The sequence below is a fragment of the Gossypium arboreum genome, chromosome 10, assembly GCF_025698485.1.
Source record: "Gossypium arboreum isolate Shixiya-1 chromosome 10, ASM2569848v2, whole genome shotgun sequence".
NCBI classification, from domain to species: Eukaryota; Viridiplantae; Streptophyta; class Magnoliopsida; order Malvales; family Malvaceae; genus Gossypium; species Gossypium arboreum.
The window spans coordinates 38,718,090-38,736,279 of record NC_069079.1 but is presented as its reverse complement, the minus strand read 5'-3'; the positions used below and the strand labels follow the sequence as shown (position 1 = coordinate 38,736,279).

At 32.1% G+C, this 18,190-nt stretch overlaps 1 protein-coding gene across 2 annotated transcripts; it reads left to right on the top strand.

Moving 5' to 3' along the window:
- Positions 1-790: 790 nt before the first annotated feature.
- LOC108487561 (protein FAR1-RELATED SEQUENCE 5-like) lies at positions 791-4,095 on the top strand. 2 transcript variants are annotated; one of them, XM_017791935.2, is made up of 4 exons: positions 791-1,106; positions 1,621-2,170; positions 3,005-3,207; positions 3,735-4,095. In XM_017791935.2, the coding sequence occupies exons 2-3, from the start codon at positions 1,628-1,630 to the stop codon at positions 3,185-3,187; spliced, it is 726 nt and encodes a 241-aa protein (XP_017647424.1). In that variant the 5' UTR covers positions 791-1,106; positions 1,621-1,627; the 3' UTR covers positions 3,188-3,207; positions 3,735-4,095. The 2 variants fall into 2 exon arrangements, with proteins under 2 accessions (XP_017647424.1, XP_017647423.1); XM_017791934.2 differs by having other exon boundaries at positions 793-1,106; positions 3,377-4,095.
- Positions 4,096-18,190: the final 14,095 nt, after the last annotated feature.

The window sequence follows — 18,190 nt, the reverse complement described above, 5'->3', positions numbered from 1 at the left end:
ATTAATAATTTAAAATTAAAAGTCTAAAAAATTTTTACTGCAAAATTAAGTAACCCTTAAGTGTTTTTTTGTAAATAAACAAATAGTTTTAATGCATGTTTGCTTAAAGTTGATAATGATTTGTCAAAATTATTACTTTCAAAACAAGATTTTGATTTCAAATTCTGGGTTTTAGATAAGTGATTCAGAATTTAAGTTTTTTTAAACATTTGTGAAAATTTTGCCAAATTTAATGCCTTTAAATTGCACACTAAGTTTAATTAAATCAAAAGTTTTTTTTTAAATAAGCTAATGTAATTCCTCAATATCCGGTCTTAACATTTAAGTCGGGTTTGATGTGTTACATATAAAATAAATGTAAAAAATTGATAAACCAAAAGTTAATTGTTTGATTTAATTGAAAAATAAATTCAAAATTCAATCTATTAAACTAATACAAAGCAATATTCAATTCTTTATACTTTGTATAAATTAAAAATATTATGATGAATTAATTTAAAATTTTATTACAATTTAATTTTTTTAGTTTTAATTCTTTTACCAATAATATATAATAAAAAATAAAATTACAAATTACAAATAAATATGGGCTCAATGTGTAATTAATATATAATTTAATTTAATTTAATTTTTATAGATTATTAACATAATTATCGATATAATATTATTTTAAATTAATATTTTATATACTCAATAATTATATATATCAAATATAAAAATTATTAAATTAAAATTTGAAATATATGATGAAAATCACGTAGGGACACAGATGGGTCTGTGTTTGTTTCGGGCAATCAATAAAACAAAATCGATCTTGATTGTGAATTATGATATCTTAAATGATGAAAATCAAGCGTAGGCTGATTTCGACCCCTACTCATATCTGATGTCCAGATTTGGTTTAAGATAGCTCAACACACATAGGTGTTGACATTGTTTAACATTTAATTGAAAAAAGAAAAAACACACCTTAAAAATCCCACCCATTTAATTAACACTGATCTGTTTGTTTTAATGGTGGCTGACAGCCATTGAAATTGAATTCTGAAGCTGTTCTTCTCTAAACGTTTTTCATATTGAAACTCTCTCATATTTACCAGAACAAGGTAAATGGCTTTCATTTACTTTCCTTTAATTCCCTTTTTATCTGAACTATTGCTTGCTGTGTTTATGTTATTTGAACGATTAAACATTGATATGTTGAAGGAAAAAAAAAACCCACCCAAGATTTGGGACGCTAAGGCAGAAAGTTGATAGATTTTGGGTTTCTTTTGTATTTTTTATATAGTAATTAGAGTTACAAAATCAAGCATTTTTTTCTCCATTTTTCTTGGAAATTCTGAGCTTTTATATTTGCAAATGTAGGAAATTTTATGTAATTTGATGTTTGTTGGGTAATTAGAGGCATGTGCTTTTGCTATTTAGAGCAAATTACTGAAATTATTAAGAGCTACTGTGTAATTCCATTTTCTGGATAAATCTAGGCTTGTTGATTATTAATCACTGCTAGCCATTGCTTCTTTTCTCGGTGGAAAAATTGGATTGTTCAATGATTCTGGGCTTTCTGGGTTTTTTTTCTTAATTTGGACTGATCTTGACTTTTTGATAACTTTGTGATAGCTTTGTGATGGCTAGCACCTCAAATCCGGAGCTTAACACAAGCCGAAACTATCGACAATGGCTGACCGAAACATTTGATGGCCATGAAATGCTTGATGATGAGTTGTCAGATAGTAATCTGGACGGAAATGGTAATTTGATCAACCCATTGGATCAACATTTTCCTATGACTATGGAACATAGAGAACCATACATTGGTATGGAGTTTGAGTCAGCTGAGGATGCTAGGGAGTTTTATGAGATGTATGGTCGGCATATGGGCTTCACCATTCGGAACAATCGCACTCGTCGATCTCTTAAGGATAATTCGATAATTGGCCGAGAGTTTGTTTGCTCGAAAGAAGGTTTTCGTGCAGAGAAATATAAGAAGAAAGAAACCCGAGTTTTCACATCGCGGCCTGCCACAAGAGAGGGATGTAATGCAATGCTGAGGATAGCAGCAAAAGATGGGGGAAAATGGGTTATCTATGGTTTTGTTAAAGAACATAATCATGTACTGAATCCAAGCAAAGTACCTCCTAGACGGTCACATCGAATTGCGTTTTGTGAGGTATGTTAGTGCAAGTATTTTAGTGGAATGATTCCTAGAGATGTTAGCAAGTTGTTCTTTCAGATCACTTTACTTGTGTTTTACAGCCAATATAAATTAAAAATTGGCATGCTTTTAAACTGATTTGCTGATTTTACAATATAGATGCATAAGTTTAGGAACCTTTTGAATGTAAGAAATCAGGGAGTATATCTGCCATGTATAAGCTTGTATTAGGCTTATGCATTACTGTTTACTTTTGATTCAAGCAGAAGAAGATAAAAGGTGAAGAGATATGTTATGGTCCCGGGTTATGGATCAAGTTACAAAGCATAAGAGAGAGATAGCAATAAGAAGTACAAATCGAGAAATAGGAAATTAGTAGAGATTAGCAGGCATAAGAGAGAGCGAATGATCTAGGAAAGAACTAGAAGAGCACTGACTAATCTGCTAAATGTTTGAAATTAGTTTTTGCTTATATAAATTTGACAGAGGTTAGAAATCAATCATTGAAGCAGTTTGGACATTAGCTGCATTACTGAAATGTTTTTATGGCGTTGTCATTACTCAATCCGATCAATTGATGAAAGAATACTTTGGACATTAGCTGGGGACAATCAGCTATTCTATAGGGTCATAACTGCTGTTATATGATGTGCCTTTTTGTCTGAGGTTTTATTATGGTAACCCAACAATTCTGCAATTCAGTTATTTTCTGGATTTGGCTATTTAATTTATGGCTAAGCTTCCTGGACTTACGTCCTCTTGGAACAGGCCATGCGTACACGCTAACTGGATTCCTTTATAAGTGTAACTCGACGCTATGCCCTTATATGCATTAGCTGCTGTTTACAGGATGAAAAGGATCTTAAAATTAGAGAACTGTCCACGGAGCTGCATCGTGAGAAAAAGAAATCGGCTGCTTACCAAGAGCAGCTTCAGATGGTTTTAAATTATATTGAAGAGCACACTCAGCGGTTATCCTTAAAAGTTAATTTGGTATCCAACAATCTGAGAGAGCTTGAATATGAAGACTAAGACTAAGCTCATTTTCTAAGGTGAGCCTCCTGACATCTCTTCTGTGCATAAGCTCACCTGGTAACTTTTGAGCTACTTTGCTTGAATTGCTATTTACTTCTATTTAATGGTCTTTGTCCTCCTATGTCGATCCAACTCTTTGTTTTTCTTGAATGCCTATTCTGATATTCATGTCCACCTCATATCCAGATATGAATGGGAATGTGATGCTCCAAGACCCTCCAAATACTTGAAAAGTTTGGGGGAAAAATGAACATATGTCCTACACATATCTGCATCCATGACTCATGTCGAAGTCCAAATAACATAGCTGTCTATGGTATCTGTTTTTTGCAACTGAAACAATAGTTATAAACTCTTTTAGATACTTTATAAAAGATCAAAAAAGGAAAAAGGAAAGGTGATATTTAGTTTCATTGTATAGTTTCCAGGCTAAGTTATGTTTCAGCCATTCTTCTCTGTAATTGCTTAATCAGAGAGAATGTCGTCTAAACATTTATCTATGGCTGACTAAGTTATGATGCTGAAACTTTTCACTCCTTTTCAGTTGATTCTCTAACTGTGGAAATTGTTATCGAAGCGATCAGTTAATTGTATCAGTGAATGCAGAGATGACATCTATGTGCATCTTGATTTAAAATAACAACCTCCACCTTACTCTTTGGTGGAAGAAAAATCTGTTGTTGATGGTTGTTAATATTTTGTGTCCTCCAAGTTGCTTGATGACTGATTGCAGCCCTATTTTGGTCATCATATTATATATACATGGCAGTTGGAAGAATAGTCTTTGTTAATGCAAACATCTATATTCATCTTTTCTTCCATTGTTTATTTGTTCCTTAGCATGTACCCAACACATATTCAGGGAACCCTTTGAATACATGAAAAAACTTGGCAGAGAAATTAAATATATTTGTCTTGGACATATTTGCTGCATCTGACACTCCCACCTGAGTCTTAAGTAATATAGACTATCTTCACAACTCACAAGTTTCTGTCACAACAGAAATGCAATAAAACAAAGGTTCAAATTTGCTATAAGTCCATATTTTTTGTAAATTTGAAATTTAACCTTATACTTTTTATTTTTAAGAATTTTGTCTTTCTACCTTTTTAGATTTTAAAGTTCAATGTCATTATTTTTAGTTACATTGTTACTAAGTAAATTTTTTTAAATGTGAAAATATTATACTAACAAAATTAACAAAAAGAAATGTTAACAATTGGACTGAATTATGAAATATAAAAGAATTAAATTATTGGAAATAGAGCTATGAAAAATGTTTTGAGAAGTAAACAATAATAAACTAATATCACAAAAATTTATAAATTTTTTCGTCATATAATAAATTACAATATTGTAGATAAAAAATATATTTTAGAATGGAAGAGCATAAATTAGAGAGCTGAAAGTAGGGCATGAAGTGACTTAAATTAATTAAATGATGTACCATTTTGGAATAGGTACTGGCTTCATTTTTATTTTTCTAAACCCTTCCACTACAACATTCAAAAAAGAAAAGACCCTTCCAATATCGAATATAATTAGTTTTATGCTATTTTTCTCCATAAATCATTTTCAAAATGTTTGAATAGTGGAAGTGAAAAAACAGTTATTAACTCTTTTGAATGGTGTCTACTGGGTTAATTTAACCTTGAATAACCAGATAGGACTGACTGTCATACACCACTCTATCCATGAAGCTGTTGGTTTGTTACTTGCTGATATATATGGCTTAGGTATTCAATGTTTGATCTCCATTTAGATGTGTTTTTCTTCCCTGTTTCGAAAAAAGAATAATTAATATGTGTGATCGAAACTATATTGAATATCAATTTAAAAAGAAAAAAGATTAGATATTGTTATATCCTTCCGCGTAGTGGATTTGTGTTAGATTTAGAAGCATTATTGACTTCTTTTGAAATAACATCCTGACAGATCTCCTGACCTCAATATCTAGTATGACCATTCATTTTCGATTTATAGAGTCAAGCACTCAGACTTAAAAGTGAATATTGTCTCTATGTGAATACACTTCTAAAGCAATAAGGAGTATATTTAGAATTAACTACCTCGTACTGATAAAATCTCGTGATTATTCATTATATATTTAACAGGATTAAATGTATATCCTGATACGCTGTATCAACGAATAAGAGAATCTCTCCTATAAATACTGGGAGAATAATGAACAGGGGATTAATGTTTCAATACCTAAAGTTATTCCAAGCATTTATCTTCTTAATCAACCTGTGTTCTTGTCCTTATTCCGACTCTTGACCTCTTCAGGTGAACCGATCTCCATAGCACTGCTTTATTCTCCTTTATTATTGTACCTTGTATCAATAGATACTAATTTGAATATTGGAATTCAATTTAAGTACGAAAAGTGTATATATATATATATATATATATATTGCAATGATGTTTCAATCAAGATTTAAGCCCTTTGGTTTATAATTTATACGGGTTTATCAAGATACAACAGATATTTGCTTCTTTAATTCTAAAGTACTTCCAACAAAGGCAAATAGTCATTTGAGAAAAAGAAAAAGGAAAAAAAATCGATTTAAATGGTGTATTTAGATATATATATATATATATATATATTTTATATTGCAATGTGTGTAGTTAAAATAGTATTGTAGCAATAATTGAGTTAGTAATTTATTAAAATTAAATTAAATTAATATTTTATGTATAAATTGCACAAAATTAAAGTTCATTGATAGCAAGTTAATTTTGTGTTTTTAATGTATCTATTTTGGGCTAATTTCTGAATAGAATACTACTGAACTTACGATTTCTTGCTTAAATCTTATTAAGATAAAATTAGAGTGTCAAAATTCAAAATCAAACAAAATGGATTAAATCGGAACAAGAAGTAAGAAAAGGGGCCAAGTTAGAAAAATTGTAAACTTAGTGGCTAATCAAATCGGATTTTTGAAATTGTCAAATTCTATAAATAAGAAAAATTTGAATTTAGTTGACATAATCTTAAATGAATCATATTGATTTTAGTTGGTTGATTCATACTAAATATAGCACTTGAAAAGTGTCTAAATATTTGTATTAGGCTTGGAAAGACACATTGTAATTTACACTTGAATTGAATATATTTTTATCTTTTTTCCTTTCCACTTGTCTGTATAGCTTGGCAAAGCTTACTGCCAATTTTTTTCTTTTTCTTTCTTTTGGTTCAATTGCTTTGTAAATTCTTTCTCCTTTTTACATTTTCTCATTACACTCAAATTCATTTTTAAACTCCAATTGAGTATGATTAAATTCATACTCAACTAAAACCTCATTTAGCCTTAACCCGATTATCATTCCTATCGAAAATCGTGAGATATAAATCCGTACTAAAACTTTTCAATATGGTATTTATTATCTCACTGGAATATGTGATAGTCACAATCGTCCTTTGAAGTTAATTCAATTTCAATTCAAAAAGCGTGCGTTGGGTTGGAGTTGTTTGACGTACAGTTGGGAAAACAACACGGTCGGTTGCTGAGTTGGAACTCCCGTGAACAAATTGGAGTGTTCAATTAGAAAAAAACTGGTTGAATTTTGTCAAGGGAGATAGTGATCGAATTTAAACGACACACGCATATAAGGCTATTAATTTGAGTTGGGCTTTTCTAGATCGGAAGGCTGTTGGAATTTTAAATTGCAGACACATGTTACGTGGTTAGATAATCGGTAAGAGTTGGTTTGCAGGTCGTATCAGAACCAATTACACAAGAAAAAGTTGGTGGTTGGGGCGTCCTTGATCGCTATCACCAGTTTATCATTTGGAAAGGAAAATCTACTTTTAAGGATCGATTCGACTTTAGAGTCTATCGAGGCTGAGGCTAAGCGTTAATATATTTGATTCGTTGATTGAATTTAATTTCTTTAATTTTATTTTGCAATCATAATTATGTTAATATTTTATATTTGTTTTATTTATTTATCAACTAAAATCCCCCTTTTATTTTTTCAGCTCTGCAACGCACAGGTCATGGGCACGACAACTGCCTAGACTTAGGAATCCGATTACATAAACAGGCCTAGTCCCTGTGGGATCGACCCTACTACTCTATACTACTATTTAATTAAGTTAGAGCGTAGGAAATTATTTTTGGTGGTTTTGATGCCCATCAAATTTTGGCACCGTTGTCGAGGATTGGAAACAATTCTAATTTTCATTTATTTTACTTATGACCAGGTCAGATCGTGAACCTTAGAGTTTGAATTGAAAATCGAGAAATTAACTTTGAATACTACGAAGAGAAGCTATTCGACATGGAAAACAATTGCAAGTGAGAGAGGTCGAATGTGAAACACTATCTTACACGGAAGCAATAGACAATACATTAAGTGAACCAGAAGAAATGACGAATCAAACCATTCGTCAGCTCACAGTGGCACTAGATGAGCAACAACCACTGTGCATAACTTATCTGACGAGAGGAACACCATTTGGATTAAAGTCAAACTTAATTCATTTATTACTCACTTTCTGCGGTTTGAAAAACAAGAACGCCCACACTCATCTGAAGAAGTTCCATATGGTTTGCTTAAGCATGAAACCATAAAGAGTAACTAAAGATCAAATTAAACTTTGAGCTTTTCCTTTTTCGTTAGTCGACTCTGCTAGAGAATGACTATTTTATTTACCTCAAGGATTTGTTAATACATGGTTTGATATGTCTCGTTTGTTTCTTAATAGGTTCTTTCCAACAACTCGAGTAGCCGAATTAAGAAGAGATATTGTCGAAATTCAACAAAAGGAGATCGAATCATTTTATGACTATAGGGAGTGATACAAGAAATTGTGTGCAAGTTGCCCTCAACATGGCTTATTTAAACAATCACTTCTTCAATATTTCTATGAGGGGTTACTCCCTATAGCAATGAAGATGATTGATACCATTAGTGGAGGGGCACTTGTTAACATGACTCCTTAAAGAGCGAGAGAATTAATTTCAACCATGACTGCAGATTCCCAACAGTTCCGACCAACTACAGAACCCACGAGAAGGGTTTATGAGCTAAGTAATCCATCCTTAGTAAATAAAATTGATGAGCTCACTAATGTAGTTAAAAATTTGATTGCAGGAAAAACGAACTCAGCTCTGTTGTGCAAAATTTGTGCCATGCCTGATCATCTAACAGACTCGTATCCGATTTTACACAAGGACACGTCAACACAAGTAGATGTCGTTAGGAACTTCCCAGGGCTACCTTAAAGGCGTTATGATCCACATTTGAACACTTACAATGCAAGGTGGAGGGATCATTCAAATTTGAGCTATGGATCGAACCCTCAATACAATCAACTGTATTAGCCAAGGCTACCTCTACCTCAACAGTTTCAACCCCCAAAGTCATCCCTTGAAACCATAGTGGAGAGGTTAGTTGTTAGCACTGAAAAGTTCCAACAAAAAATTGAAGTACACCTACAAGAAATAGATTAGCAAATAAGTAAGCTTACGATTATGGTTAGTCATTTGGAGTCCTAAGGAAAGTTGTTGTCTCAAATAGAGCCAAATCCACAACAAAATGTAAGTGCTATGACCTTAAAAAGTGGAACGATTTTTGGGCTAACACCTAGCACAAATCGTGACCACAAAACTAGACGGGGAGAACAAAACCATGATCCAACAGCTACTACGAAGTCGGCTTCACAAAATTCGTTCATAGTATCACCCCCATTCCCTAGAATGCTTGTCCAATGTAAAAAGGAGCGAGAAGAGAAAGAAATCTTAGAGAATTTTTAAAAAGTTGAAATTAACATACCCCTACTCGATGCAATAAAGCAAGTTCCACACTATGCAAAATTCATAAAAGAATTATGCACTGAAAAGAAAAAGCTCATGGGTAATGAAATAAGCTGTAAGAGAAATCGTCTTTGCGGTTTTACAAAAGAAAATTTCGCCTAAGTGTAAGGATCAATGTATGTTTGCTATATCTTGAAAAATAGGTAATGTTGGCATTAAAAAGGCCATGTGTGATTTAGATGCATATATTAATGTTATGCCTTTATCTATTTTTAAATTACTAAACACGAGTCTTATAAATGAAACATGAGTGATCATCCAATGGGCAGATAGGTCAGTTGTGTATTCAGAATGGGTGTTGGAAAATGTCATCGTTAAAGTTAATGAACTAATTTTTCTTGCAGATTTTTACATCATTGACATAGAGGATGACAACTCAATAAATTTTTTTGATATTCTACTCGGGGGACCATTTTTAAGCACTACGCGAATAAAAATTGATGTTCTGCGTGGAACACTCACCATGAAATTTGACAGTGAAGTGGTCAATTTCAATGTTTATGAGGACATGGGCTGCCCCAGTACAATGACAAATGTCTCTAGTGTTGATATAATTGAACCATTGACAAACTTTCATTTTGAATATCACAAAGAGGATGAATTACAAATTGTGCCATGCAGGAATTGAAATCTCGTTGCTATGGAGAAACATGAAGAATTATTTATGATAAAAAAACCAATAAGTGAAGCTATAATTTGCATGAAGACTATAAAATTATAGCTCAAACCATTATCGAAACATTTAACGATTTGATAAAGGAAAAGACATACTCGAATGGAGAAGCTTATAGACACCTCAATCTAATGATGGAGGAATCTGAGAAGTATTTCAAGGTTAATGGGCAAAGGTTGAAACCTTTTTACGAGAACTTCCAAGTGGATGTAGAGGAAGAGTTAATTCTCGAAGAGCCAAACGAATAAAATTAAGGTTGTCGAGCTAACAACATTAAACAAAGGCTCTTTTTGGGAGGCAACCCATAAATATTTATTTCAAATTTTTTTTGAATTTAATTTAGTTTATGTACAAAATAAAAAATAATAAGATTATTATTTAAACTATTTTAATGTGTTGCTTTCTACGAATAATGATGGAGACTTGAATATCAAATATCCTTGCTATATTGCAAAGCCGTCATTTCCACCACCCTCTGCCAAATTAAACATACACAGGGAGTAACACTTGACCCTTCTCTTTCTCATTCTTTTAAAATTGCACTTTGAGGGCAATGTGGGCTAAGTTAGGTGGATTCATAGGACATGCCATGCTATTTCTTCTTTGCATGTGTTAATTCGTATACTAAGATTATTCCTTAATTTTTTTCGAAATGGACTTCTAATTCCTATGCTTAGTTTATTTAAATAATTGGGTAATTCATGAATAACTATTGCTTACTTTGATCAACATGTATTTTGTAGAGTTGAAAATGTTATGGCTAGGTCAACATTTCATAAAAATTGTTGGCTCTTTAAACTTGCCTAACAAAAGTACTCAGCCTCATTTAAGTAAAAAAATATATAAAAAAATCGTTAATGGCTTAGTTAAGAGTGAAGATTTTAGAAATATGACCAAATTGAGTATCTAGGATGAGGTGTTTGGGTTGTCATATCATTTCGTGTAAAAAGATTTGAGTGACAAACTAAAACTTGTAACACACCGCAAATCAAGCTACCTTGAGTAAGGAGAAATAAAATGATTGGAGACGTGTCAAATTGAGTAATCGGAGTGAGGTGTTTGGTTTGTCATCTCATTTTGCATAAAAAGATTTGACTACGTCTCAAACTTGTGCAATATTTTATTGAGGACAATTGCTCACAAGTTTGATTAAGCTTAAATTTAGTGAAGTGGTTCAATTTTGCATAATGTTAGAGATTTTATAAAATGCTTATTGGTTAAACCTAGCAATTACTTATTTTTGATTCACCTAATTGTTTGCATTATGGATGACTAAGGAAGAAGATTTGATTTCAATTTTTTTTTGAATGATTTCTAGTGTGGGAATACACATCATGCTTGAGGACAAGCATCAGCTAAGTAGGGGGAACTTGATAGCAAGTTAATTTTTTACTTTTAATGTATCTATTTTTGGCTAATTTTTTAATAGAATACTATTGAGCTTATGATTTCTTTCTTAAATCTCATCAGGTATAAAATTGGGGAGCCAAAATTCAAAATCAAACAAAATGGATTAAATTAGAACAAGAAGCAAGAAAAGGGTCCGGATTAGAAAAATCGTAGAGTTAGTGGCTGATCAAATCAGATTTTTGAAATTGTTAAATTCTATAAATAGGAAAAATCTGATTTTAGTTGGCATAATCTTAACGGAATCATATTGATTTTAGTTGGTTGATTCATGCTAAACATAACACTTGAAAAGTGTATAAATATTTATGTTAGTGGCTTGGAAAGACCCACTAGAATTAAATATATATTTTTCCTTTTTTCTTTCCATTCGTCTATAGCTTGGCAAAGCTTACTGCCAATTTCTTTCTTTTGGTTCAATTACTTTGTAAGCCCTTTCTCCTTTTCACCTTTCTCCATTACACTCAAATCCACTCTTAAACCCCAATTGAGTATGCTTAAATTCATGCTCAACTAAAGCCTCATTTAGCCTTAGTTTGGTTATCATTCTTATTGAAAATCGTGAGATATGAACCCGCACTAAAACCTTTCAATACGGTATTCATTATCTCTCTAGAATATGGGATAGTCACAATTGTCCCTTAAAGTTAATTCAATTTCAATTCAAAAAGCGTGTGTTGGGTTGGAGTTGTTTGGTGTACAGTTGGGAAAAAGAGATGGTCAATTTCAGAGTTCGAATTCTCGCGAACAAATTGACGTGTTCAATTGGAAAAAGCTAGTTAGATTTCGTCAATTGAGATAGTGATCAATTTTAAACAACCCACGCGGTTGAGGTTGTAATTCGAGTCGAGTTTTTCTAGATTGTAAGGCTGTCGAGATCTTAAATTGCTGACATGTGTTATGTGGTTAGATAATCAGTAAGGGTTGGTTTGCAGGTCGTACCGAAACCAACTACACAAGAAAAAGTTGGCGGTTGGGGTATCCTTAATCGCAATAACTAGCTTCTCGTTTGGAAAGGAAAATTTACTTTCAAGGATCGATTTGATTTTGGAGTGTACCGAGGCTGAGGCTAAGTATTAATATATTTAATTCACCGATTAATTTAATTTCTTTAATTTTTTTTGTAATCATAATTCTATTATTATTTTATATTTGTTTTTATTTATTTATTTTCTTTACCAACTAAAATCCCCCTTTTATTTTTTTAGCTCTGCAACATACAGGTCGTGGGCACAACAACTGTCTAAACTTAGGAATCTGGTTATGTAAATAGGAAAATTAGGAGTCCTAGTCCCTATGGGATTGGCCCTACTACTTTATACTACTATTTAATTAAGGACCCTACTACTCTATACTACTACTTAATTAAGTTAGAGAGTAGGAAATTATATTTGGTGGTTTCGACGCTCATCATTCATATATAACATTTTAGAGAACTAAAGTTATTGAACCAAAGTTTATGAGTATTTTTGAGAATAAGTCTCAACCTACCTTCAAATTTATCATATATATTATGTTGATATAATGCCTTAATCCATTCAACTCCTTGTCGAGGTAAGACCCCATTACAATCTACAAGGCTTTATACCATTCCTTCACATCAAATCAAAATTAACCTAGTACACCTTGTTTTTGTTATCAATGGCACTCAATTATTCTCAGCAGTTATGATTATAGTTTATTGAATTAGCTTTACCCGTAACTTTGAAGACAAATGTCAAAAAGCATTATGTTTCTCCCCAATTGTATTTGACTGCTTCAAAATGCATATTAATAACTAAAACATCAACTAAAGTGAATCATTAAGGTATTTTAATGTATGTAAAGGCTACCTATATGAGTACTTTTACAAGTTTAAAACATTTGATGGACTGGTTGATTGCTTGGTAAAGTATTATTTACCTTGTTGGACTGAAGTGGCTTACTGAGTAGACAGGGTTGTTACCATTATCTTTTAGCTCTTACATTTTTGTAACAGCCCGTTTTCAGTGAAATCGGAACAGTGGTTTCGAGAACTCAAATATGAAGTTAGAAAATTTATTTTATTATTATTTTATGGTCTACAACATGATAGTATTATCATATAAAAATTTCATTAAGAAATTTTACCGTATACATGCTTAATTTGATAAAAAAGACTAAATGGCCTAAAGTGAAAAAGTTGAGTTCTAATAGCTAAAGGTATTAAATAGCTATAGAACATTAAAGTGGAAGTCCTTATACGGTAATTAAACTATTAATGAGTTAGTGGAAGATGTTGGCTTGGCAATTGTGTAATTTTAAAGTATTATAAAGGTTAATTTTAGAAATTAGTAATTAAATGAATAAATAAACAAAATATTAAATCTTTCATCTTTATTTTCTTTTCTTTAACTGAATACTCAAACAAAAAGAAGCCATGGATGAAGCATCATTTGGCCACCTTTGTTTCTTTAGTTAGGTATGAATTTTTAATCTGTTTTTAATGATTTCTATGTTTCTAGGATCGTTGTAGCTTAATCTAGTTAGCCTGGGGACTAATTTGTGAAACTGTTAAACTGTTAGGGTTTTACAATTGATGAGTATTTATGAGTTTTGCAGTTTGATAATAGAAAATGAATGGTTATTGTTCGATAAACAACTTTTGTAAAGGAATTTTTAGTGAAATTGTCAAATAGGGACTAAATTGAAAAATAAGAAATATTACATGGTGAAATTGTGAAATAATTGAAGTATAGTGCATGCTAAGGACCTATTTGATATTCGGCCATACTGGGTTGTGGTAAAATTATATAAATTTCCATTTTTATGACCTAGGAACTAAATTGCAAAAAAACTAAAAGTATAGGGGTAAAATGGTAATTTTTCCAAAATATGCTTTGGACTAAATTGGTTGAAATATATATAATTAAGTTGAATTTATTCGTATAGATCTAGTCAGACCTCGTACGGAGTTAGATCAAGGCAAAGAGAAAATATTAGATTAATTGCCTCTATATCTACGTATACTCGTCGAGGTAAGTTCGTGTAATTAAATTGAGTATTTATATGTTTTAATTCAATTATATGTATGTGATTTGTATAATTTCCATGTATAAATACCAATCGCATATTCGACAACATACAATGATTACCGAGCCCCGTTTGAACCTTAGGAATTTGTAGGATACAAATGTCATGTCATTAGGGTTACTGCTTTGGTTGTAGTCTTGCATGTATTGTGAACACACCACAGCTCATATGAGCTTACCGATTTCAGCTTGTGAGAGCATACCGATTCATAGCTCGTATGAGCATACATGTACAGGAATTGATGGATTACAGGTTTAACACACTATGTGTGAGCTATCCTTCATATCAAATGATATTCTAAATGGTTCAACGGGCAATGTTCTGTTACAAGATGTTATGAGTTTGATACGAACTATTACAAGTATATACATGAAATACATGGAAAGGTTATTACATGATATATAGTTAAATGAAATGGATGATACATGTATATGGAAATTTGATTATTTTTTGAGCTCATCCATGATTTGGTTTATATGTGATTTTACATGGCTAACATGTTGGTGAATATGTGTTTAGGCACTTGGCGAAGTTGTGTTGGGATATGTATTGTTTACTACCTAATATGTGCTTAAATGGTAAGTTAAATTTTATGTTATACCAACTTACTAAGCTTAAATGCTTACTCTATGTATCTTTCGTGTTTTATAGTGAATCGAAATCTCGTTCGGGTTGGAAGCTTGACGGAGCTATATCACACTATCCATCAGCTCTTTTGGTACTTTCGGTTGGTTTAATTTTGGTTATAATTGCATTTATAAGTTATTTTGGCTAATGTTGACCTATATGCTTTGTTGATATTTTGGCCATTTATTTGGCTTGTGTTTTGGCATTTTGATGATAGAATAAGTATAGTATGTAGTATGTAAATATTTTCCCTCTAATGGTTGATGAATAACTTAGTATGGTTGAATTATGGAAGATGAAAATTGTGGCATGATTATACATATTGAGTATGTTTTTTGTGATAGGATGTAATTGTGGTAAAGTGATGCTTTGGTGCAAATGATTTATATGGTCATTTGATTCTAGTTTTAGATTGGAGTTTTGGTACCAAATGGTATGTTTTGTTAAGTGATCTACATGGTAAGTTTTGGTGCAAATATGCATATATTTAAGTTGAACAATTGGTTATATTGAACACATGATTAGTCATGTTTATAAATTATTATTTGATGTGCCTAAGGGCATATTGGTTGTATGTGATTTGAATAAGGCTTGATTATGCTTGTTTTGGATGCCTTATTACAGCTTGTGTATATGTACATTGTTGGGTGTAGGTACATGTCAAATTGGGTAAGAAATATGGCTTGTAAAATGGTCTATTTTCGTCCACACGGGTAGAGACACGAGCGTGTGTCTCAGCCGTGTGCAACATATGGCTAGGTGACACGGCCATGTGTCCCTTTAATTTTCAAAGGGTTGTAAGTTAGGTTGTTACACAGCCTAGCACACAGCTTGGCACACAAGCGTGTGAGGTTAGTTCGAAGGGTACACGACCTAGAGCACACGGGCATGTGGCTTGACAGTGTGGCCCAAGTCAGTGAGTTACACGGGCATGGAACGACGACAATGTGCAAGTGTACACAATCACAACAAGTAATAAAGTGACAAGTAAATGTCGAGTTATCATACCCACAGGGACTGTGAAAATAATTATTTATGAATGCAATTTAAAACACTTTGGTAAAAAAATATTTTGTTTTGAAAAGGGTGATTAAAAAAAAAGATTTTAAACTAAATAAAAATAAAAGTTCTAATGCACGATTTCAAAATATGATTTAATCAAGATGACATAATTGTATTGGATTAATTACATTTCTTTAACTTAGAACTATTAAACTCATGTTTATGTTGTTACAAATAAATTCACGGCAAATAAACTTATGAACATACTCGCCTACACAAATCCATTCATCTCTTAACATATCCCTCTGTTAATTCAATCGATTAAACAGATTCTAATAAGCAAACATGTTATTGCACATACATTCTCATTAAATTGAACTAATCTCTTGCATATTCCTATGTCAATTCAAACGATTAATTAAATCTAATAAGCACATAAAAGACTATGTGAGTTAACAAGGTATCCTTACCTTGAAACAGTTTAATCACAATAATCTTGCAAGTTATGCAAGGCAAATGTATCGTCAGATACAATGCTAATTTAACCTTCAGCTACCTTAGAAGAATAAACATGCACTAATTAAGTATTGTGTCAATTAATTACAATTTCAATCCATTTAAATAATTAATTCATTAGTTCCCTCACAATTATAATGCAAGAATAACTTAGGCGTGATTTTACTTAATCAAGCATTTTACCGAGGCCTATAACAGCATAAACACAATTTTAATAATTTAAGAGGACGAAAGGCAATCAATCCAACACGAATTAAATTCAAGCTAAGCTGATTAAATTAACCATTCCAGCAACATAAATATTCATAGATGTGTTCATCACAAAAAAAAAAAACAAAATTTAAAGAGATAAGGAACAAGAATCAAATCTGGTGTTTTTCTGTGGCTTGATTAGGTTGCTCTGTTCTTCCTTCTTTGTTGTCCTTGCTGATCAAAGCTGCTATGAACACTCAATTGCTGCTCCAAAATGGCTGAAGAAGATCCCTTTCTCAAGAGGAGAAATCGGCAAAAGAGCAAGGAACTTTGAATGGGAAAATGAGAGAAAGTGGAGAGAAGAGAGAAAAGATGTGAATGAATGAGATGTGATTCAAATGATAAGCTTAAGAGGGTTTTTATAGCTGAAGAGGGCTGTTAAAAATAGCTAAAATTAGCAGCCAAAGAGCCCTCCCTTGGCCGGCCACACATGTGGTAAGTCTGATGATATCAAACTTGTTAAATTAAGCTTGGGGCAAATCTAGAAAGCCACCATTTGTGGAGGGGTTTGAATGCTATTTGAACAAGTCTTCAGGCTCTTTGCAAGCTAAATAATCAGCCAATAAGCTGATTTGGGTCAGCACATGGGGCGGTTTTGGGCTGTCCATTACTTGGTCGGTTCGGTTCACTCGGTTCGGCTCAACTAGACCACTTTTCATAATTTATTAATAATAATTTATTAACCCAAGTTAAATTGGATATAAATTAAAATTATTATATTATGAATTAATAAAAATAATTTTGGATCGTCTTAGGCTGAAAATTAATTCACCTTGATACTTCAAATTGCTTCTCAGTTTATTACTTCTAGCAATATCTGCCAAGCCATTTTTCTCCTTTTGTGCAAATTTGTTAAAAATAACCAAAATTCATCAAAATTAATTATAAAATTAATTAAAATTCAACATGTTCATATTTTAAGTACATTTTAATTATTTTATAAAATTAATTATTTTCCGACAGGAATTTTATCGAAACTACATGAATTTAAGTTAAAAAGGGCATGAAAAAGTGTGTAATTTTTCGTATTTACAGGGCATAGACATGGATTGGGACACAGACGTATGTCCCTATTTTGAATGCCCACACGGCCTGGCCATACGATCGTGTGGCACTTACAGCTTTGAAATTTTTCAATGCTTTCCAAAAAATTCTTTTAGCTTTCAATTTAGTCTCGACTTGTTTCTAATGCAAATTTAGGGCCTCAAGGGCTCGTATAAGGGAAAATATATATGATTTTGATTGGTTCTGATGTGATTGTTAATATGTTATGAAATGTTGGAAATTTTTGTTTGTTTAATTTGTAATTACCGATAATGCTCCATAACCTTGTTCCGGCGATGGATTCGGGTTAGGGGTGTTATAGTTTTTTTGGTCTTGATTAGGTGTGTTACTTTTTTTATTGGTGTTGCTTCACTTTATTTGTAGAAACATACCTTTCAATAAATTCCTCCTGGCTTTAAGTTAGGACGCCATTCAGATGGTACTAGTTATTAAGAGTGTATGACTAAAACTCGAGTGTGAGTGTAACGCCCCAATATTTCTATTTATATTTCTGTAACTGTTTAACACAACTATATATTTGCTTTAGTGGTTAAGTGTTCTGGGCGTGTTTAAGAGGTCTTGGGTTCAAGGCTTACCCTTAGCAA

Excerpts from the sequence above, each read along its gene's own strand:
- LOC108487561 (XM_017791935.2), top strand. The coding sequence starts at position 1,628 with ATGGCTAGCACCTCAAATCCGGAGCTTAACACAAGCCGAAACTATCGA. Across the intron at positions 2,171-3,004 it reads ATCGAATTGCGTTTTGTGAG|GATGAAAAGGATCTTAAAAT; the intron begins GTATGTTAGTGC and ends TGCTGTTTACAG.